Source organism: Nothoprocta perdicaria, unplaced genomic scaffold (genome assembly GCF_003342845.1).
Source record: "Nothoprocta perdicaria isolate Ctin4 unplaced genomic scaffold, notPer1 scaffold_12, whole genome shotgun sequence".
In the NCBI taxonomy this organism is placed as follows: domain Eukaryota; kingdom Metazoa; phylum Chordata; class Aves; order Tinamiformes; family Tinamidae; genus Nothoprocta; species Nothoprocta perdicaria.
In genome coordinates this window covers 3,318,529-3,340,453 of record NW_020454316.1, presented here as the reverse complement: position 1 = coordinate 3,340,453, position 21,925 = coordinate 3,318,529, and the positions used below count along the sequence as shown (strand labels likewise).

At 54.2% G+C, this 21,925-nt stretch overlaps 2 protein-coding genes across 2 annotated transcripts in view; one reads left to right on the top strand and one right to left on the bottom strand.

Annotated features, from left to right (window-relative positions):
* The first annotated feature begins 4,831 nt into the window (after positions 1-4,831).
* On the top strand, positions 4,832-15,884 carry AP5Z1 (adaptor related protein complex 5 subunit zeta 1). The gene is made up of 18 exons (XM_026053926.1): positions 4,832-4,872; positions 5,293-5,430; positions 5,779-5,965; positions 7,452-7,596; positions 8,378-8,493; positions 8,932-9,100; positions 9,556-9,696; positions 10,030-10,067; positions 10,147-10,309; positions 10,555-10,733; positions 11,385-11,527; positions 12,019-12,168; positions 12,392-12,503; positions 12,890-12,987; positions 13,141-13,273; positions 13,444-13,658; positions 13,976-14,507; positions 15,841-15,884. Exons 1-17 carry the CDS (start codon positions 4,832-4,834, stop codon positions 14,244-14,246), a joined length of 2,439 nt encoding a protein of 812 aa, XP_025909711.1. The 3' UTR covers positions 14,247-14,507; positions 15,841-15,884.
* Positions 15,885-16,364: 480 nt separating this feature from the next.
* Positions 16,365-21,925, bottom strand: part of RADIL (Rap associating with DIL domain) — an 11,135-nt gene continuing 5,574 nt past the window's right edge. The window contains exons 4-15 of the mRNA XM_026053925.1: positions 21,689-21,925; positions 21,493-21,530; positions 20,767-20,927; positions 20,256-20,368; positions 19,612-19,849; positions 18,979-19,151; positions 18,758-18,908; positions 18,402-18,592; positions 17,869-18,166; positions 17,614-17,753; positions 17,169-17,308; positions 16,365-16,917 (exon numbers count right to left, since the gene is read on the bottom strand). The exon at positions 21,689-21,925 is cut by the window's right edge and continues 28 nt beyond it. Of these exons, the coding sequence (XP_025909710.1) occupies positions 16,809-16,917; positions 17,169-17,308; positions 17,614-17,753; positions 17,869-18,166; positions 18,402-18,592; positions 18,758-18,908; positions 18,979-19,151; positions 19,612-19,849; positions 20,256-20,368; positions 20,767-20,927; positions 21,493-21,530; positions 21,689-21,925 (1,989 nt within the window). The 3' untranslated portion in view covers positions 16,365-16,808. The remainder of the gene's footprint in view (positions 16,918-17,168; positions 17,309-17,613; positions 17,754-17,868; positions 18,167-18,401; positions 18,593-18,757; positions 18,909-18,978; positions 19,152-19,611; positions 19,850-20,255; positions 20,369-20,766; positions 20,928-21,492; positions 21,531-21,688) is intronic.

Here is a 21,925-nt window from a genome sequence, read left to right as displayed (position 1 = left end):
TGAGCTTCCTTGCAGTGTTATTTGCTGTCTGCTGGCATGCAATGCCTGGAGACATTAAACTGGCATTGAACTTTTCTTCCACACTAGCAAGGAGGTTTCCAGGAGGTTTCCCAGTGAACTACCAAATACTAACTGGTACTGATCGGGCGTGACAAGGAACTAACCTAGCAATAGTCCAACTTCTGTACCTTTTGCGTGAAGATCAAAAACCTTTCTTCGAAATTGCTGCGTTTAAGGATTAAATCCTTACTGGCTGGTTGTTCCCCTCCGTTTCTCAAATTTGAACCATGTCTCATAAATCGCAGTTCCACTGTGATGAACATAAATTACATAAAACTGCAGTACTAGATAAAAATCTTCTAGCTCTTAGTTGTGTCTCTGCCCCAAACTGGACACACATTCCAGATACGGTGTCACAGGTGCTGAAGGGAGCAAGACAAATCGCTTTCCTTGACCTGCTGGCCACATTTTTGAGAGTAAAGACCAGTCCTTGCTTGGTCTCCCTTGCTCGAAGACACGTTGTGAACTCAGGTTCAATTGCTCTGAGTATAGTGTGAGGAACGGAGTCTCAAGTGAGCTGGAAGTATTCTGGGTTGCACTTGTACGTATGCCACCAACTTGTCCTTCCCCTCTAAGAAATGGGATCTTCTAGATTTTTGAACGGGAAGCAGTGCTTGAGGGCTGCTGGTCACTGCTAGCAATGTCTTGTGCTTTACTTGAGCAAATATAGCGTCAATCCAATGTGGAGCCTTACTTTGAACTCCTGTCTCCATCCAGTGTTTTCTGGGTTAGTTTACTGCCACTGGCAAACTGGACTTGGGCATTAAGAACGAACCTCTAAAACTAACATGACTAGCTTCATAGGTTTGTCATTACAGGACCCTGAGCTTTTGCATTCACAGATGTCATCCAGCAGCAAATGATCTGTCTTTCCCTAACAAATAGCCTTTGTTTCTGCTCTCCTTCCACAATTTCTTTCCTCAGCTTGTAGGTGAGGAAATCCATTCCAGAGCCCTTTAATCCAGCTTCTAAGTTAATACTGTTTCTTGGAGGTCTGTATTGCTAGGATGTAAGAACAGATTTTTCAGTTGTGTCACTTCTTGTTTTTATTCTGGGTGAAAAAAAAAAAGAATATTTCAAAGCTGCTATTTCTATAGCATACACTACTGTTGTAAACTGTAGCTTGCAACGGAGCCAGTTGTCATGCTGCAAAATACAATTACACTACAAGGTCAGCGGGAGTGCTGGAACTGGTAGGGTTGGGCAGGGATGTTTTTCTGGCATCTTGGTCTATATCTGATGCAAACACAGCTGTGACTTGGTGTTGGAGCATCTCCCTGTACACAACAGTCTCGCAGCAGTTTGTTACTAGTTGTTGTCTTTGTTGGCTGCATTATATGCAGGACAGAGTACGAGCTTGTTCACACAGGAGTGTGCACATATATATAGTAATCAAAAGTGGAAAGCATCTAGCTGCGAGGATCTCTGTTAGATTCAGTCTTTTATGAAGCAGTAATACGACCATGAACGTTTTACCTTGGACCGAGCAAGGCGTTTTGAAAAATACCAGCTTTTCTTGGAGCACTATATTTAAATTCCAAAATTTTAATCGACCTGAATTTTAACCTTTGTATTTATGATATCTTTGGAAAATTCTTTTGATACCTTTCCAGTTTATTGACCCTGAATTAAAACCTTTTGGAATGTGTGGCTGGACCTCTCCTCATATGTCACTTTATATCCAGAGCTGGGGGTAGCCTCACCAAGCCTACCCCTTCACTCACAAGGTAGAAAAAACCATTGACAATTCATGGGTGGCAGCTAAGGAAGAAACCTTTTAAATATTTTTTTTTTCAGAGATTATTAAATTAGCTCTGTGTAAACATAAATTTTATATTTATTAATGCGTGTGCGTGTGTAAATACAGATATATAAATGGTCCATGACTATTTCTTTCTCTTAAATGGTACTTTACACAGACGTTTTATACAGTTTGTCGGTAAATTCCCACACCAGGTGCTGAGCCTAAAAAAAAAAAAAAAAAAAAGAAAAATATATCTATTTACCTATTTTTGTAAGAAATACAGGCAGCCTGCGGGAGCAGCTCTGCTCCAGCGATTGCTCTCATTCCTCTCAGCAGAGGAGCCCGCTTGGCACTTGCATCCTCCTTGTGCCTCATATTGGCAGAGAACTCCCCAAAACGTCTCTGACGAGGGCCAGGATCCTCCTTAGTCTCGGACTATCTCTAGATGCAGAGCCTGGAAGCCCGGGACTGGTTCTGCACTAAGAAGCAGGACCTGGTTTCTAACCCAGATTAACTGCGGGTCCGTGAGGGTGCTGGAAGGCTGAGGAGCTGCTCCCTGTGTCTCTATCAGGTGGGTAAGCGAGCACTGGGGCACTATGAAATAGTGTCTTTTCCTCTGTGGTGACATTGTGTTCCTTTTACAATTCTTCACTCTCTCTTTATGGGGCTAGAGATGTAAATACCCCTTTAAAAACAAATATATAAGCTTTTTTTTCTAATATTCCCATTCAGAGAGTGAATTTTACCTTAGTCGGTCAAATTTCAGGCCTGGTTTAACTCCATGTGGGTTACTGCGTCTGCAGGGCGTTTTGACCCACTTGGGCCTTGGGGGAATTATTCATAAAAGCAGATTATATTCACCTTTCTAATCCTAAGAGCTCTCTTAAAAATAATATAAACAGTCAGATTGTGGTTTTCTGCAAGGGCCACAGTGAGTGTTTTTCCCGCGTTTCTGATGAATGTCTGGCGTTCGGGTTTATCCCCAAGGGAGGACAGGGCTGGAGATAAGGGGAGTAGCTGTAACAGACCCAGTGAAAGGAAATAACTTTCCTCCTCAGCACAAAAAAAATAAAATCCCTTGGGAAAACCAGGCTTCCCATGGGATTCTCCTGCTGCTTCGTGTCTGCACCGAGTTATACAGGGGCAGCATCCTGGCACCTTATCCATGGTCTGAACTGCTCCGCCTCGCGTCTGCCCCACTCAGTTCTGGTCAGAGCAGTCCAAAGCAAACCCTTGCTTAGAGATAAGGGCGATGCTGAGGAGAAACATCTGATATCCAAAAAAAAGAGATTTTAATTGAGCGGAAAAGATGAGGTTTCCTTCTGTTTCATTACCTTGCTGCTAAAGTCTGGTGCAGAACATGCTGATGTTTCACGTGCTGCTCGTCGGATGCAGACAGGCTGCTCCGCAGGCTCTATAGCATGTGAACTGCTGTGAACCTAAACACCCTATAGCTGCTTCGCCCCAGGGATGAAATCCTGTTGGTTGTGAGGTCTTCTTGCACAGACAGCAGAGACGGCATGAGTTTTGTTAAATATATCAGTATGGAAAGCTGCAAACTGTGGAAAACCAGAAGGGTTTGGGAAAATGAGTGGTTTTTTTACAACTTCCCTGAGACGGTGTGTCCTGCTCGGACCGGGCACAGTGTCCACGCTGCGGTTAACCGGGATCCAAGGGACCGATAACGGCTGCTTGGAGGTCACTCGGACACAGATGCGGGCAGTGGATGGTAACGCTGGAAGCCCTGCTCACATCTGGGATATTTGCTGAAAAAACTCGGCTCTTCCTGCCGCGGTTTCTGTGGATACAGGAACCCTTTGGGGAAGGCGACAGAGCCGCACGTCCCTTTCCCCTCGCACATGGATTTGGCACTTAATTTAAGGAATCTTATGGGGAGACCGAAGGGGAGAGGAGACCTCAAGCCATGCCTGCTTTCCAGCTCCTGGTTTTGCCTGTTCAAGACACCTCCAGGCAGTATTTTATTTTTTTTACAGCTGATAACAATTTTTTTTCCCTTTTTTTGTGACCCGTGTTTGTAATGAGTGGTTTTTACAGAGCAGGTGCGTGACTGGGGCAGTGCCGGGAGGTGATTTGAGGTCCCCAGGGGACACTGGGGACACTGGGGACTCGCACCCGCATGCAGCTCCTGGAGCAGGACCTGCCCCTCTGCACCAAGCGGGATGCAGGCTTTTGACTCCCTTTTAAATACGGAACCATACATTTTTTAAAAAGTAATTCAAGACCTGAATGTGATTTCTAATGTATCGAGAACATTACTATTTTAAAGCTATAACAAAGTTTTAAATTTCTACTTTTTTTTCCCATTTATTTTAACTGTTCTGTTACCTGAATGCAATGTATGTGGTTGGGAAGTGTTGCTTCTCCTCTTAGCATTTGTTTCTATAACCAGAAATAAAATTATATATGAAAGAGAAGATGCCCCGACATCTCTTGCTCCTTTCGAGGGCCTACGTGTGGCCACTGTCACCTCGCCTGGCCGAGGGCTCAGCTTTGGGTTACAGTGACACCCAAGATCATGTCGTTTCGCAGCTTGAACCCAGAATTGAATTATTTTCGTGTAATTTATAATAATTGCTTCCTTTTAAATAGCTGGTGATAGAAAACATTCCTTCATTCCCTCTTGCTGCAGGAAAGGCTGCCGCGCGTTAGTAGCAGTAAGGAGGAGAGGTGGGGAGATGTTAATGCCTTTTTAATGGGGAAATGCTCGTTTTTGTGGCTCTTAGGGCACTGCATGGACCTCCTGCTGAGCAGCTGTTATTTTTAACGTCCTTCTTGCCCTTTCCCAGAGCATCTTTTGCAGATGTCCCGGGGCCTCGGGGGGGCTGGGAGAGGGAGATGCCTCCCCGGGGGGCGATGCTGCAGCTGCCCCCTTCCCCCGGGCCGGCGCGGCGGGCGGAACCTTCATGCAGCGGCAGCCGCGCCCTGACGGAGCCAGCCGGGCGCGTACCGCCCGCCTCCGGGGGGCCGCTTTGCGGGCGTACCGAGGCGGTAGACGGGGCCGGGGTAATGGCGGCGGCGGCGGCCGAGAGCCTCCTCAGGCAGGCGAGGTACCGGGAAGCGGGGGGAACAGGGCATGGGGAGCGGCCTGAGCGGCCGGGGATGGGGCTGAGGTACCGGGTGAGGGCCTGGGGGAACCGGGAGGGTCTGAGCGGGGCCGGGGATGGGGCTGAGGTACTGGATGAGAGACTGGGGGAACAGGGAGGGTCTGAGGTACTGGGCCGGGAATGGGGCTGAGGTACCGGGTGAGGGGCTGAGGGGGGCCGGGGATGGGGCTGAGGTAGCGGGGGAACTGGGAGAGTCTGAGGTACTGGGTCGGGGATGGGGCTGAGGTCCCGGGTGAGGAACTGGGGGAACTGGGAGGGTCTGAGGTACTGGGCGGGCGAATGGGGACTGAGGGCAGTGTCTGAGGTACTGGGGAGGATCTATGAATCCCCGGGTCTCCCCATACCGAGCCGTGCCGCCGTCAGGGAGACCTCTGCGGAGGAGCTGGGCCGCTTCGTGTCGCACGTGGCCGCGCTGCTGCAGGGCGGCAGCCTGGGCGCCGAGGCCGTGGACTGTCTGCAGCGCCTGCACCTTGTCCTGGCCGCCACCAAGTACCCGCGCAGGTGAGAGCCCCCCTGCCCTGCACAGGGCTGGACACCGCCCTCCTGGCGCCCATAAACCCATAAAAAACTCTGTGCTCCCTTGGGAAACACTATCCTAGAGGTGCAGGGAATGAGCCCTCCTGCCTCTCGTTCCATTGCAAGGAGAAAACCGCCTGCTTTTGCAGCAAACATAATGACTGTTTTGCCAGTGACTGCCCTTAAGGTGCGCCAAGGGAAGAAGAGAAATTGGAAGCATAGCGAATAAGCAGGTTAGAGCTGCTGTTGAAAGAGATCATCCCGAGGATATGCAAGGAATAAGTGCCTGTGTTTTCCTTGCCTGGCTGTGACATTTTTCCATGGTTCTTGCAGGCTGGATGGCAGGTTCGTGGAGCTGCTGCAGACCGTGCTGTGCCAGCCCACGTGCCCGGAGCAGGTACAGCTTTTATGTGCTGCCATCCTGAGGGAGATATCGCCGTGCGACGAGCTCATCCTCTCCTGCGATGAGATTCAGGATCCGAAGCTCCTGAGTCTGGTATCCTCCGTCCTTTTGGCTCAGGTAGGTAACCCATCATATCGGAATTTGTATCATGTTTAGGATGATCAGGGAACATCTGCCCTATGGGGAAAGGCTGAGAGAGCTGGGCCTGTTCAGCCTGAAGAAGAGAAGGTTGAGGAGCGACCTGTCAGTGTCAGACTCTGCGTGTGCAGGGGAGTTGGACAAGGTGATCTTTAAAGGTCCCTTCCAACCTTAAGGATTCTATGAATCTTCCCTCATCAAAATGGATTTGCTTTCTGATTTTTCCCCATCTGCTGAGCTCCAGGAGGGTGAAAGTCACATGCAGGTCTCTGTCTAGGAGACACCAAAATTCCTTCCACATTGGTGTAAGGAACCTAATAATTCTGCTCTGTGTAAATTCAGATGGCAGCTTTCTTGTATACAGTGTTTTATATCAGATTGCTTAAAAACGAGCTGTGTATAGGAGCATTAGGCTTGTAAATGAAAGTGGAAATGAACATTTTGATGCCAGCTGCTATGTAAGACTTTGAATCAAGGCTACTTGCACTTGTAAGGAAAAGATTTGAAATTGAATTTATCACTGCTGCTCTTTTTATGGTACTGGCTTTCATAGTCAGACACAGAATATCACATATAAAACTTACGACAATACGGGGCTATAAATATGGATGTTGTTTCAAAGTGCTAGATTAGTCACAGAGAAGAAACCATTATGATGTTCCTGTTTTTAATGCTGCCTTGTGGGTTGCCCTCTGGGAAATAGGAACAGTTCTTTCCCCTTCTTTTAGATGCTGTTATCATGCCTATTAGAGACAAAAGGACAGAAAGTGGATGAGTTTCCAACATGAAATTTCCTCACTGGAAGCTCACCTAAAACTCTCTGTTTTTTCCTGTGATGAGGTACAAATCTGATCAGATGCAGAGGGCAACTAGCTGCCAAAACCCTGAGCACACAGAGAAGGTTCCGTTTTTGGGGGGAAAGCAAACGTCCCGAAAGGCTGGTGCATCCTCAGCCTGTGACTGTCATCTTGCCCAGAGTGGTTTGATAGTCTCTCAAAACTGCAACTCTTAACAGCTTTCAAAAGGAGAAGCTGCTTTATTTTCCTTCTTCTGAGGATACAGGCAAACCAGAGTCCTAGAACATATTACGACAGCCTGCTTTATGATCATAAATTTCTGATTTAACAATTGAGCTAGTAAATTGACCACATGGGGAGTAGTTAGTGCTGGTACTTGCTGCCCTAGAACTGATGGATGAAAGTAGCATTTAATTTGAAGACATCCATTGCAGCAGTTAATTTCCACTTTAGGTGATGGTTGTCCGCAAACTTATTGCTTCATTGAAGTATTCCTCCCTGCTGAGAGCTATAAATTCACATTACAGAAGAGCTCTGTAAAGCATAGTAAAATAACCTGTATTATAAGCCTCTTTATGTTTAATACTGGTATTGCTACCTGATGGAAGAGTTTATAGTGTATTGGCAGAAAATTGCCTCCCTAGCTTTACCTCTGCTTTGTTTTTAAGGACAATAAGAAGTCTGAAGTGTCTGCTGTGGGGCAGCGTGTTGTGAAATTTCTCGAAGGGAGGTTACCAGAGGGCCAGAGTTCCCGGCACCTTCTTCCTGTCCTGTCCAACGTCATCAGTCTTTCGCCAGAAGCTCTAACTGAAGGTCAGTACAGGAGGGCCTGAGTTTATGACTAAAAGGTTCTGAAGGCTTGGGCTGGGAGTGTGGCTTGGAAACTGCCATTATAAGTGATCTCTTGCTTATGAGACCACTTACAATTGATGTCACAGGAAAACTGAACGTCTTGGGTGAAGTATATACCACGGTTCTAAAATTGTGCTGGGCCCCGAGGTGCTGTCATCCCTCCTGGGAGACAGACAGAGACCCTGTTCTGCATGGATTCGTATCAGGCTGGGTATCTTAGTAGCTGTCTCTACCTACAATAGAAGTATGAATCTGTAGCTGTCTTGAAGAGCATCAGACCAGGTGGTGAGAAGTTATGTCTGTGTATATGTTCAGGAGTTGTGTCAGTTCAAGCCTTTAAAGTAGCTGAAACCAGCTACTGTGTGAATATATTGGAGAGCATTCCCCCTTAATTGCAGCTGCGATTAGAGGCACGACAAAACAAGAAGTATCTCTGGACTGATCTGGCACCAGAAGTTCTTGAGTTTAGTACTCACTTCCTGATTTTTTCTGACAACAATGAGCTCAGTGGCTAAGAGGGAGAGAAGAGCACAGAGTTTTGAGATGGGTTAATGATCCTAGACTCTGAAATAGCATGAGGAGGAAAGGACATCTACCTTGGGATACCCATTTCTTTGCCAAATGCTGGGTCAGAGAGGTCCAGACTGGAGGGAAAGCTCAGCAATTGAAAGGCAGCTGCAGGGTGCAGCAGAGGCCACTTTGTGTCTGCTCTGGCAATGACCGTGTGACTTTCCTCTTACAGAGCAGATCAATGTGGTCAGTAAAAAGATGGCCGACTGGCTGAGATATGCGAGCACTCAGCAAGGAGTCCCTCCTCAGTCCTGTGGAGGCTTCTTCTCCAACCCCAGAGCAAGACAGGTGAGTGCTGCCTTGCTGTGATCTTCCGACATGCGCATTTACTAGTTCCCAATTCAACTGCTGCTTGTTTCTTTGTCTGAGGTAAATGATCAAGACACAGGAACTCCAAGTAGGGGGAAATTAAAGCCCCAAACTTTAGGAAGTGCTGTGAGGACAGAACTTTGGCCCATGGAGCAGGTGTGAGGGAGTGTCTTTTGGTGATCATGTACCTTGAACTAAAGATATTGCAAATGGGAGCTTTTTTGGATGGAGGGAAACGGTTTGGGGTGTCTCTGCTAGAGAAAATGAATCTAAAATTCAGCAATTTTGCTCTCTGGAGAGCTGTCCCTCTGCAGGCCCCCAGGTGCATACAAATAAGGGCGGTTTGTCTCCGTGTGGTAGGTGAGATCTTGCGTAGACTCCCCCTGGGAATCTGACCTAGTGCATCTTTCCTCCCAGCCTGGCCCTGTCACGGAGGTAGACGGTGCCGTTGCCACAGACTTCTTCACAGTGCTCTCGCTGGCTCAGCACTACACAGAAGACCAGTGGCTCAACATGCAGGCCTTCTCCATGCTGAGGCAGTGGCTGCTCTGCTATGGGGGCGACGGGCTGAGTACCCCTGATTCAGGTGCCGACTGAGAGTCTGTGGATGGTGTGGATTGCACCCCCAGAGCCGTGTGTGTCCTGAGCTGATTTGGTGGCTGCACCAGAAACCCTGCAAGTGGCAGGGCCTGGGCAAGTGATAGCTGTAGGTTACAATTCAAGGCTCTTGGGGTAAGAGCAAGAAGTATTTGGGAGGTAGTATCACAGAACCTCCTAACTGACCCTTCCAAACGGGCTTGCTCACAGAGTGGTTCTCTGGATTTTGGGAAAACTTCCCATGGGTCTCTGGGAAAACAGTTCTGGGTTTTGGGTGACAGCATCTCCCCAGCAGTGCCAGACTATTACCCGTGTCCCTTCTTCCCCAGGCTCTTTTACCTCTCAGTCCACCTGGTTACAGACAGCTTCCTGCGTGTTGCTGGGCACCTGTATGGGTTACACTGTCTGTTGCTTGCCTGATACCTGGTAATCTTTCCTTTGTAGATGACAGATCAGAAAAGGATGGCTCTGTCATGTCCTTGGTCTCAGTTACATCCACTTCTAGTCACTCGCTGCCCCTGAAGGAACGTCTTAGGGAAAAGGCCTTTGAGTACTGCCAGCGGCTCCTGGAGCAGAGCAGCCGCCGTGAGTGCTGCCATGAACCGTCCTTGGTGCCTCCGTGGGCCATTTCTTCAAAATGCTTCTGTTTCCTGCCTCTGGGGCCTGGGATCTCCCTCCCCGGAGTGGAGAATTAGGGTCTAGGCATGGGATCAGCTTCGGCTGCTGGGATTTGCAGGGAATGATTGATTTGCAGGGAATGTCTTCATATTCTCTGTGTCTTAGCTGTCATTATGCCAGAGCCTGAAATTGGAATCATTATTTCCTCTCAGCTGTCTTGAAATCTGAGTCTATGCTGAAAGTGACAGACTAACGTACCTGTTTGAACATAGAGTTTAACTTTGATTTCTTTCTCTCCAGGAGCCCTGAAGAAAGATGATGAGGAACTGCAGAAAGCTGTAAGTACACAGAGGAGGGACCAGAGCTCTGGGAGATGGACCTTCCCCTACTCTGACCTGTCCCTTTGCTCCCCTGCAGTGTCTCATCGAGGCAGTGACGATCCTGGACATTATCTGCAAGCAGGACACTTCCTATGTGTTCCGCACACTCTCCTCAATGAAGACGTTGCATGACAGAATCAGTGGGGACATCAGCTATGCCAGGGCACTGCTGCCCATTGCCCAGTACTTCCTGAACCACAGTAAGTCAGCAGTGCTCACCCCTTCTCCTTGCTCTGGTCATGCATGTTCTCAGCACAGCCTTTTGTCTTGGTCCCTGGCTGCCAGAGCTGGTAGTTCAGCCTTGGCTGTGCTCTAGAGCAGGTGATGTCACTCCTGAAGACATTGGAGCTGTGCTGCCCTGGGCTATCTGGGATAACATACCTCAGATTTGGGGGTTTTGTAGCCGTTGGGTCTGTGCTGTGCTCAGTGTGCTCTGTCCTCCCAGGTGAGATGGCAGCTGTGGACTCTGATGCAATCTACAAACACTTATTCACTGAGATCCCAGCTCAGCTCTTCCACAACCAGCCTCTGGCCTTCGAGTTCATCCTGTTCTGCAAAGACAACAGCCAGCTCTTCACTGACACCTCCAGAATATTCAGACAGAGCTTCCCAAATCTCTTCAAGGTACCCCTTGCTGGAGCAGCACAGCACAGAGCCTGTTGTGTGTGTCGTTTGGTGTCCCCAGAGCCCTCCATGTGTCTGGTGGTGCAGTTCAGAGCCCTCCCCGTTCCCCTCTGGCACTGTTAGAGAGCAACTAGATTTAGCACCTAGATCAGGCTGTAGTGGAGGGGAAGATCTGGCTTTTGCACAGACCAGATCCCAAATTGTTCCTAACAAGTGTATTTCCATCCTATGGAGTGCACTGAGCTTGGGTACCGATATTAAGAGGTTACAAGAACTTAATTTACTTGCAAGTTCTCAAGACAAATCTTGAGATCAACCCTCTTACAAATGCTCACAAAGGAGCTTGTGGTGCCCTCCTTTTGAGGGATGGCCCTCCACGCTGAGTCAGTGAGCACAGCCAAGAGCCAGCACTTTGTTTCTGGACAACTTCAGCAAGTTGCAGCTTGCCAGCCACTGAACCAGCTGCCAGGTACCTGTGATGAGCTACCAGCAGCCTCCCCCAGTTCTTCACGGAACCCTCGGCCTTCTGTCTTCTTGCTTTTCACAAGTGACTTTCTCTTCCCCATTCCCTTTGATTGTAGTGGGAGAATCAGCTGGACCACAGGACAGAGTGACAGGGTTAGTGCAGCAATTGGTGTTTGTTCTCTGCAGTTTCTGGCTTGGAACAGCCCATCCCTTATCTCTGAGTTTGTGGAGCTTCTTCCATTTCTGCTGGATGCAGGCACAGCCATTGAGATCTTCCATTTGCTGCTCGATCTGCCCTGTTTGACAGCAGCTTTGGACATCCAGCTGAGGTAAGGCTGCCTTTCCCTCCTCTTGCTTGCTAATCAGGATCTTGACATTGGAAAAGCTTAGCTGATTTGTGCTTGTGGAGGCAAAGTAAGTCCCCTCTTAAGATCACAAGGGACTGGAGGAGTCTCTAGGGAGGTTGCATAGGACTGGGCCTGTCTGTGACAGTTGAACCTCTGTTCTTCCTCATCTTCCCTGACATTAGCACTACTTTTTGGAGCCCTTAAAGAGAGGGACAGGAGGTTGATGGGTTATGGAGGACACAGAGCACCATTTTCTGCTTTCTTAGGAGGGCTGCAGAAGCAATTCTGGAACTATCACGTGAGCCTGGGGCCTGTGGTTGGGCTGGGCGCTTTTACTCAGCATTCCTGCCGTCCTGGCTATCTGCCTTGCAGGAGACCTGGCGTGGACTGACTTGCTGTCCCAGTTTCAGTGACAGGATATGAAGGTCCAGCCTATTTCCCCACCGCAGCCTATTTTGTGTGCCTTCTGCCAGGTCCCCCTCTCCCTCTGCTTCTGAGAAGGCAGCCTGTGACCCCGCTGTGAAACCAGCTACCTGTTTGGAGGCCTTTCGCCACCCCCTCTACAAGGGCACGTTCCAGTACCTCCTACGCATCGAGTCAACCCCCGAGGAGCCCCCAGAAAGGTAGGGGCAGGTGTAGGTGGCTTTGGTTGAGTCATCCAGATCTGGGAGGCAGTACTGGGCTTTGTAGCTGCTCTGAGCTGGGATCAGCTGCAGTGTGATGGGCTGGACGCTGCTGTTGTCTTTGCCAAGTGCTCGCAAGTCTTGTGAGGGAGTATGGAAGGGAGAGCTGGGTGAGTAGCTACGATCCAGCCTGCTTCAGCAGTAGCTTCTCTGTTGTCCCCAGTCTGATTCCTCTTCGGCAGCTGCTGGGACCCTTGGCCAGCAACCCAAGGATCGTGCAGTGTGCAGAGACTGTCCCTGTCCTCCTGGAGCTCTTTTTCAGCGTGGTGACAGAGGTAGGCACTCTTGAGGCACTTTGGCTCCCGAACACGCTGTGGGGCAGGGGAATCTCTTGTTACCTGGATAACATCCATCAAAGCAAAAGTGTTAAGATTCTGCAACCTTGACAGAGGGATGAATGAGGGGAAGGTGGAATGGACTAATACTGGCATGAACATAGGCTGAGACAACTGCTTTATCCAGAAAAGAGAAAAGCTCCGTGGTGCAGCATCGGGGTTCGTGCTTCTGTCTGTAAAACAGGCAGGCTGGAGCAGGCTCTTAGCTGCTTTGTACGCCATTTCCTCCTGCTGGATTACACTGTTTCTGTGCCAGCTTAGTCCTGACTGGTGGCTAGTTTGGGTTTGGGCTGCTGGACGTCACTGGTACCAGAGCTGTGTCTCAGTTTGCAGATAAAACCCTGATAAACCAGCTGGTGCTGTTGATGCTGCAGAGGAGTGACCAGCTCTACGAGATCCCAGCATTTAAAGATGATGTGTACAGGTGAGATGAGCCGAGCAGTAAGTTGTGTTGCTGTGGACACCGTTTTGGGAATGTGCCTTAGGATAATGACAAACCTGTGTGCCTATGGCCAGATGATGCCCCTACCTCCTTGGTTCAGCTGTGCCTTAAGTGTCCCTCACCGCTCTCCCCTAGGGTGCTGAGCTTGGAGCTGATGACCCTCTGCAAGTTGCACCCTGCACTCATCGTGGAACTGTCCAAGGAGCTTCTGGATTTCTCAGGATCCATCAGCAACATCCGAAACAAGGAGCCCCTCTTCTCCCATATGGTAAGTGGGGCCTGCCCACTTCTGCCACCAGGTGTTCCAGCTATGGTACGTTCTCTGGTCATCTTCCCTTCTCTCTGTCCTAGTGTTACCTAATCCAATTTGCTATTCCCTAAAAAGGATTTGGTTCCCTTTGCTTTGACTTGTCCTGAGTGCATCTGCCTTTGTTTTAGGTCTGGGCTATTGGAGAGTACCTGTCCGTTTCCTATGACCAGCGCTGCACCGTGGAGCAGATCAACCGGTTCTTTGAGGCTCTGGAAGCCACGTTGTTTGAAATCACCCAGATCCGACCCCTGGTCAGCATGCCCAGCTATGAGCCCCGTGTCATCACTATCCTCATGACCACGCTGACCAAGCTGGCAGCTCGCAGCCAGGACTTGATCCCCAGGTGAGGAGGGGTGACAGGGAAGCGCACAGGGCTGAAACACAGCAATCTGATGAGTTCAAACACAAGTGTCTGCCACTCTGAATGATCAGACTTGGCAGCTGGTGGGACTGAGGCAGCAGTGAGGAAGCAAGCTGTGAAGGAGCACAGTTTGGGAAGTGGGGGTTGTATGGTGACATACTGTGTGTGAGGAGGGAGGGCATAGTCTGCATCTGGTATGTGTCTGCACCAAACTCTTTTGTGGAACCCAGGCTTGAGTAGTGACCTTACTGGTTGTAAAGGTCCTGCCTGCTGAAGACCGGTGTCCTTCTCTCCTGCAGAGTGTCCTTGTTCCTGTCCAAGATGAGGATGTTTGTGCAGAGCCCTGCTGTCACCTCCGTGTACTGTGAGGAGGACCTTGAGGAGATCCTCATCAGGGCAACTGAGCTCATGAACCTGCTGAAAATGCCCAGTGTGGCTCAGTTTGTGTTCACACCACCTGTGGACGTGGCCACTACACCGCTGCAGAGAGATGCCAATGCATCCCTCCCTTTTGCCCTGAGGATGGCCAGCCGGCTCTTGGAAGGGGGCACTGGCTTCATGCCAGGGTGAAAAATGATGGGTTTCAGAGAGGCTCCTGCCTCTGTTGTAATTAATCTGCTGCCAGCACTCGTGGCTGAGGCTCTGCTCCTAACTGGGAGTGAGGAAAAAATGATTGTACATGAAAACAGGAAAAAGAATTGCTGAGAAAGCTGTTCTGACCCAAGCCTGTTGTGCTTCTGTTTCCTAGTGCTGTTGCTTGTCTATGTCGTAACTCTCCTTGGCCATTCTAGATTGAAAATCCCAGTGGATGTATGTGAACGTGGCAGGAGGGTAAGTGCCTGCATCACTACCCTGCCAGCAAACCTTGTCCTCGGGAAACGTACTTTCTTTACCTCCCTGTCCTCTGATTTGTTCCTCACTACCCTTTTTCACCTGCAACGCCCTTGTTATGCGGGAGCCGCTTCTCTTCCTTCTCTGCCTGTAGCAGATGGGCCAAACAAAGGTCCATGTGAGGCAGAAGTAGCAGAAGTGACTCCATGAAGTCTGCTATGGGCCTTCACTGGCCATTCATGTTACCAACACAGTGAACGTGTCAGGAACCAAGATACATCCACCAGACAGGAGCTGAGAGAGATTTATTGATCCAGTTTATTGTTGACACCAAGAGAATATATTTCTTAGCACACATCAACCCCATGTCAGGCAGGTGTCATGCGTTCTATATCTGCACTAGAAGTTTATACACATTCCAGCTGTACAGTATTAACAGATTGGCAAAATAAGTATGTCCCACTGCTCCTCCCTGGAGAAGCAAGCCCTCATGCACACTAGGAAAATAGCAGGGTTTATTTACAATTTGTTTCAATACCTCGCTGCACTGTGAGCAACACGGAGCTCGAGAGCTGTCTGCCCTTTTGGGGGTCAGTCCCAGCAAGATGCGGAGGGGGCCTGGCCCGTGGCTGCTTTGGCACCGCTGGCACTAGCCAGGGTGCAAACGCAGCTCCCTCCGAGCCCAGCCTCCCGAGCAGAGGGAGATGAGAACACGCAGCTGCCCAGGAGCTCGTGTATCCCCGTGAGCGACACGTTTATCCCAGCCCCTGGTGTGTTGGTGCCCCGGGCTTTCTGAAGAGAGCATGACCCAGCAGGAGAGCAAGGCACTAGCAGTTCAGGGAAGGTGCTTTGTCCGTTTTGCCCTACAAAAGGGAGTCCAGGGAACCTGCATGTTCCCACTGCACGTGTTATTTTGATACCTCTCTCCTGCTGCTGCCTGTGAAGTGCAGCACTAAAAGCATGGGAACCAAACGATAGCCGTGGAATATCTAAGGTTTAATTAAGGCCAACCTGTTAAGTGCCCCCTCTTTAACACTGCAGTCCAGGGAGAATTGCTGCTGTGAAGTGCCACGTTGGTGTCTAATCTGCTGCCACAGCCTGCACTGTGCCGGCCAGCTAAGTGCAGGACATAATGTGGAGCTTTGTAGGAGTCTATTTTAATAGGGTTCAGCTGAACTAGGTCTCAGTGTCTGTCCATATGTGGAAACCAGGTCAGGTTTATCCCGTAACGTTGCTAAGAGCGCACAGGGCTTACGGGACACGGTGCAGGGGAGCGGGCAGCCGCACGGTGGAGCTGCCACCTCGGCTCTGCTGACACCGCTTCTGCCGGCAGCAGGTAGGGGACAGCGAGAGGAACCTTTGCTGTGTGTTGTCACCTGTGAGCAGCGAACACGTCTGCGATGCTCTGAGCTAGGCAGGAAACAGGGTGGCCTGGGAGAGCTGCAGGGAGAGGACCAGGACACGATGCCAAGACGTTGTCTGTCCGGGAGTTGTTGCACTCTGGCACCGTACGTCACGGGTGGCAGCAGGCGCAGACCCTCCGGTCCCGGGACGCAGGTGCATTAACCAGAGGGGCAGCAGCAGCCGAGGGGCAGTGGGGCTGCTCTCTGCTTGAAAGGGCCCTGCTGGGCTGCCCGGCGTTGAGCAGTGGGGCTCTCCTGCCCAGTGCTGGGCAGCCAACCTGCTGAGGGCTCTGCCGAGGGCTCGCAGGGACTCGCTGCGGGAGGCAGCCGCGGTTTCCGTGCAGGAGCAGGCCCGGCAGCACTAAGGCACTACGGCTGCTCCCTCGGGAGCACCAGCGGATGAAGGAGGCAGCCAGCTCGGGACCCCACACGTTGGTACTGCTATGCACGGCCCTGGGGTAAACCCTCAAATTCCAAGGGCGCCTCAAACCCTTCATCCGCCAGCAGGAGAGGGCAGGAGAGCAGGACGAGGCCCCCGCAAACCTGCAGCAGGAGGAGAAAGCTCACGCAGGGCTGGGGGCCGGGAACGGAGGCCACCGCTCGCAGCCTCCATAGGGAGCACATCCCCTTGCTGCCCTCGCCGCAAGCAACGTAAGAGCAGGAGGACTCCTGAGAGGGAAGACACGGGGCATAAGGTGAGGCCAGGCAATGGATTAGGGAATGATGCTCCCAGGCGGTGCCATGGGAGAAGTTTGCACCGTCCTCGTGCCTCCTTCCACCCCCTGGCAGGATGCCGGCAGCACTGGAGTTCCGCTTCTCCCTTCCGTGCTCCAAGGGCTCAGCTCTGCCCAGGGCTGCACCCTGGAACCTCTGCCGAACAGCCCTCGTACCACCAGCACTACGAGGACGGAGAGGAGCTGGAGCTGATTTTTTGGGCTATTTCCATGTCTGACTTGGCAACCAGGAACCGCAGCTTCTTCCCTCCGGAGCGGATGAGGTCCACGGCACTGCAGGGAGCAGCAACAGCGAGCGGTGAGCGCCGGCTCCCCCCACGCCACCTCCCTCCTGAAACGCCCCATCTCGCCACCCCCAGCTCCATGCTTAGGTAGCTCCATGCTCTAATACCTGCTCTTTTGCTACCTCCAATGTTTTGTCTGCTGCGAGTAGCAACAAGCACCAGCAGACCCTGTGCAGCTCCGTGTAGCCCAAAAAGAGAGCCCTGCCACCCACTTTGCCCGCGCCCAGGGGGGACACTCACCTCTGGTAGTCGGCGCCGATGAGGCTGGTGCCATTGACGGCCAGGATGCGGTCCCCGAGGGCCAGCCTGCCGTCGGCGGCCGCGGGGCTGTCGGGCACCAGCGTGCGGATGTAGATGCCGGGCGAGCAGAGCGGCGTGTGCTGGGGAGCGGGCCGGGGGTGAGGGGGACAGGGACAGAGCCGCGCTTGGACCCGCGCGGCGCTGGCAGGGCGGGTAGGAGAGGGCGGCCTGCAGCTCACACGGGCCGGGCGGGCACAGCAGGGAGCGCGGGGCCGCCTTCCCAGCACAGTGCAATTAGGCAGAGCCAGTTAACGAGCCCCACGCGCTCCCTATGATTCCCTGCAGCCCCCTCCTTGTGCCCGTCCCCGGGAGGAGCTGCCCGCCTCGATGCCAGCGTCACCTGTAGCCGTTTGCACCAGGTGCAACGCGGTCGGTGCCGACTCACCAAGCCGTCGATCAGCCCCATGCCCAGCCCCAGGGGGCCCCTCTCCAGCTCCACCACGAACACGTAGCAGAAGTCGTCGGTGGCCGAGCTGCGGCTGGACGAGGCCGGCGTGGGGTAGTCGTAGGGGGTGGGAGAGCAGCCTGGCAGCGCGGAGGGACCCCGTTACCCCCCGGCACGGCCCTGTTGCACGGGGAGCCTCCCGCTGAACCCAACACGGGCGCTGACCTTGCGGGGTGCCCAGGCTGGTGCCGGTGCCTTCGGGGCTGGTGCCCTTGGCGCCGTTCAGGCTGTTTCTGCGCAGCTCCGGGAGGCTGGTGCCCGCGGGGGGCTCGGGGCTGCCAGGCTCCAAGTTGAGGGGGGTGGTGGGGGGTGTGAGGAGGCAGGAGGGGTCCGAGGGGGCTGCGCTCCGGCCCAGCTGCAGCTGCTGCAGCTTCTCCTGCAGCGGCTCCTCGCTGCCGCCGGGGTCCCCGTCCGGCTCCGCGCAGCCCACGGTGCCCCCCAGCGCAGGGCTCTCGTGCACCTCGGGCACGTGGATTGCGACGGGGGCCTCGTGCTGCAGAGGAGGAGAAACGCTCGGCGTGAGCGGGTGGCATGCACAGCTTCCCCATGGGATGGTCCGTTCCATCCTTCCCGCTCTCCTTCCCACATTCCCAGGGCGAATTAGCAGGGCTTAATCCCTACCAAGCACATAGGTGAGCACGGATGAGACCCTTCACTCCCAGCCACCCCATGAGGTCCCATCATAAAGAACCGGGAAACCCTCCATCCCACCAGGACAGCATCACCACCTTGGCCAGGCCCACGCTCATCCCATCGGCACCCAAGGAGCTCTTGCTCCGCAGGCTCCAGAGGAAGTGGCGGACGTAGAGGAGGTGCCGGTAGATGTTGTCATCCAACGTCTCCACGTCCAGGTCCACCTTGAAGCCGCCGCTGGGCAGCACGATGGGCGGGTGGTTGTCGAACGACTCGAGCACCTCATCTGCAGAGGGACCACGGGGAGGTTCCCAAACGCTTCCCAAAACACGCATCCTGCACAAGAGCTTGGATCCCGCTCGCGCCGTTGCCACCCGTCCCCACGGGGCGACGGGGCCGCCGGCCCCGTCGCCCCGTGGGGACGGGTGGCAACGCCGCGAGCGGGGCTCACCGTTGCGCAGCGCAGCCACGCTCTCCTCATCCTCAGCCCGCCACGCCGCCACGGGTCCCACATCCATGGCCACCTGGCAGTGGCTCAGCAGGCGCCGGAGCTGCGCGGGGCTCAGCGCGGGGAACTCTCCGCGCAGGCAGGACCAGCTCATCTGCACCGAAGGCGTGAGCGTCACCGGCGTCACCACCGCGCGCGTGCGCTCGGACCCATCCGGCGCTCACCTGCAGCAGCTGCGAGCCGGGCATGGCCAGCAGGTCGGCGGCGCTCGCCAGCTTGGCGAAGAACTGCCGGGAGAGCTGCTCGAAGCCGGCGCCGCGCAGCCACTCGAGCAGCAGCCGCACGCAGGCGCGCAGCCTCACGCCCTGGCACCAGTGGAAGCAGCCCAAGGAGGAGCCTGCGGGAGGCAGAGCGGCGCTCAGAGCTAGACCCCGCTCGCTAGACCCCGCTCGGGTGGGTTAATTAGGGTTAATGAGCACAGTTGTGCTTCTCAAAGCAGGTGGTAAGGGCTTGGCGAGCGGGTGGCTCTGGGGGAGGTGGTGTCCTTGGTGTCTGCTTGGGCGCAAAGCAGCAGCTCTCTTGCTCCAAGCAGCCACGAGGTCTGTCACCTCCTGGAGCGCAGAGCTGGGTTGGCCCAGAGCTGCATTTGGGTTCAGCCTCCCCGTGAGGATAGTGCTGAGATGTTCCCATCACCGCTCCTTGAACTTCCCCTTCTCCCAGCCCCGCAGCCTCCCAAGGCTGGACCCCCCAATAGGGATGGACCTGCTCTCCACCACCCCAGGATGCTCCCTCAAAGCCATCGGCACCAGCCGGACACGGAGCACCTGGCTCCAACCAGGCACTCGGGGAGCACTGACCCTTCTCCAGGAGCTGGTTGAAGAGCAGCGTGTTGGAGAAGAAGAAGAGGTAGGCGAACATCTGCGACGTGACCTCGGGGTGCACCTCGTACTGGCGCAGCAGGTCCAGCGCCGCCTGGTAGACGAGCACGACGCGGCGCAGCTCGTCGGGCAGCGCGGGCGCCGGCCGCCACGACTCGCGGCCCTCGTGCTGGAAGGGGTTGCACTCCAGCAGCGCGGGCAGCGACACGTACAGACACTGCAGGACACGGGCAGCTGGAGCCTCGCGGCACCACGGGCTCCTTTGGATCCTTTCTTGCTTTTTTCCCCCCGTTTTCCCCCCTTGGACAAACCCTTCAGACCTCTTCCCTTCTGCAAAAGGACCTTTCCCTATAGCTTAATGCTCGCAGGAAGCGAGGCAGTACTGTGGACACAGCAGCTCTTCTGCCACCGCACACTGTGAGCCCTGTCCACCCTGGTCCCCACGGGGCAGCTCTTGCCACGGCCGTGAAGCGGCTCCTTGTGCTCGGGAACCAGCGCGCAGTGCTTTCCTTGGGCCGTGACCAAAATCAGGGCTTTTCAGCCCAAAGGAAAACACCTCGGCGTGCTGCGGCTGCGGAACCTGGGAGCCGACCTAAGCTGGTGTGCGTGGAAGCCGCGCGCACCTTGGAGATGTAGTAGACGCACTGCTGGAAGGTGTACATGATGACCTCCTCCAGCACCGTCATCGCCTCCTCGCTCGCCGTGATGGTCGAGGAGAACAGAGACTCCTTGGAGCCTAGGGCAGAGGGGATGGAGATGATGCCTGAGCAAGCCGGGCTGCCCAGCCGCTATGGGCAGGATGACGGGATGTCCACGTGCAGGGAGCAGCATCCGATCGGAACTGGCATGGAAAACCCTCCACTGTGGATGCAGCTCAGGGCCCAGCTGCATCCTGCACCCCGGGCTCCCATCCCAGCTCGCTCCCAGGTTTCCACTCCTGCCCAGCGCTCCTATTTTTGTCCATCTGACAGAGCTGTCACCAGTTAAGAATGTGCCAGCAGCTCCCACGGCGTGGGAATGGGGATATCCAGTCCCTCGCTCCCCCCGGAGCCCACGGAAGCAGGGGGTGCCCCAAGTGCAGGGTGGCCCTTGGCTGATCCCCTCCTCCCGGCCAGCACCGGCCCCACGTCCTGCCTTTGATGTCCAGCTCCTCCTCCATGCTCTGGATGTAGGTGGGCGACTTCTGCTGCACGAAGTAGAGGATCTCGATGGAGTTGGACATCCAGAAGAGGATGTGCTGCAGGTCCGGCAGCAGGTCCGTGATGGTCAAGCGGGACAGGGAGGCGGCATCCTGGCTGGGGAGACAGGGAGAGCGTTCCTGGCCACGGCTCCGCTCGGATCCGCTACGTAAGAAAGGCCACGCAGCAGCTCCCTGAGAACTATGTGCTATGTGTGCCAGCTGTGGAGGTTTAAATCCAGCCCGCCCGCACTGGGCTGTTCAAAAATAAACCAAAACAAATAAAGAGCATCTGGAAAGCGTTGCAACGGCTGAACTGTTTTTTTCCTTCTTATGATAAAGCCAAGGAGGCTGCTCCTAGAACTTGCTGGGAATGTGGGCTGCCCCAAGTGGGTCCCCGGGCTGGCCGGGACCTCAGGGCCACCCCGGAGAGCCCCGGGGTGCAGGAGGGAGCCCAGGGCAGCCTTGGCCCCGGGGCAGCGCACAAGGCAGCGCAGGGGCTTGGACCACTCGTCTGTTAATGGAGCTTCCCCAACGCACGGGAGGCTCCATGCAGAACAGCCACGGTGGCACTGGGGTGGTGACAACCACCCTGGCTGTGCCACTGGGAATGGGGCTCTCCCGGTGGGATGCACTCGCCCCCTTCCCAAGGAAAGCGAGCGCGGCGGCTCAGCCACACTTACTGCTGCGACTGCTTCTCCGCCAGCTCCTGCGTCTTCTCCTGGGCTCAGGGAGGAGGAGCAGCAGTGAGCACAGACCGAGCCAAGGGACGACATGGCCCGGCCGCTGCTCGCCCTGCTCCTGCCACCGGGAAAGAGGCCGCGGGAAAGGCGCTTCCCGCAGGGAGCGGAGCAGGGGGGGCGCGCGCGGCCGACTGACCCGCACCGTCCGCTGGATCCTCCTGGCCGCCTTGAGCAGCAGCTGCCCGAAGTCCCCCGGCGCGAAGGCGGTGGCCGAGTGCTGGACGCAGAGGCAGAGCAGGAAGGCGGGCGTGAGCTTGTGGTCGTCGCCGGCCGGCTCGATGAGGCTCAGGATGCGCCCCAGCAGCGCGTCCTCGGCCGCGCGCTCGAACTCCAGCAGCGCCCGGCGCCGCGGCGCCCTGGGGCCGGTGCCACC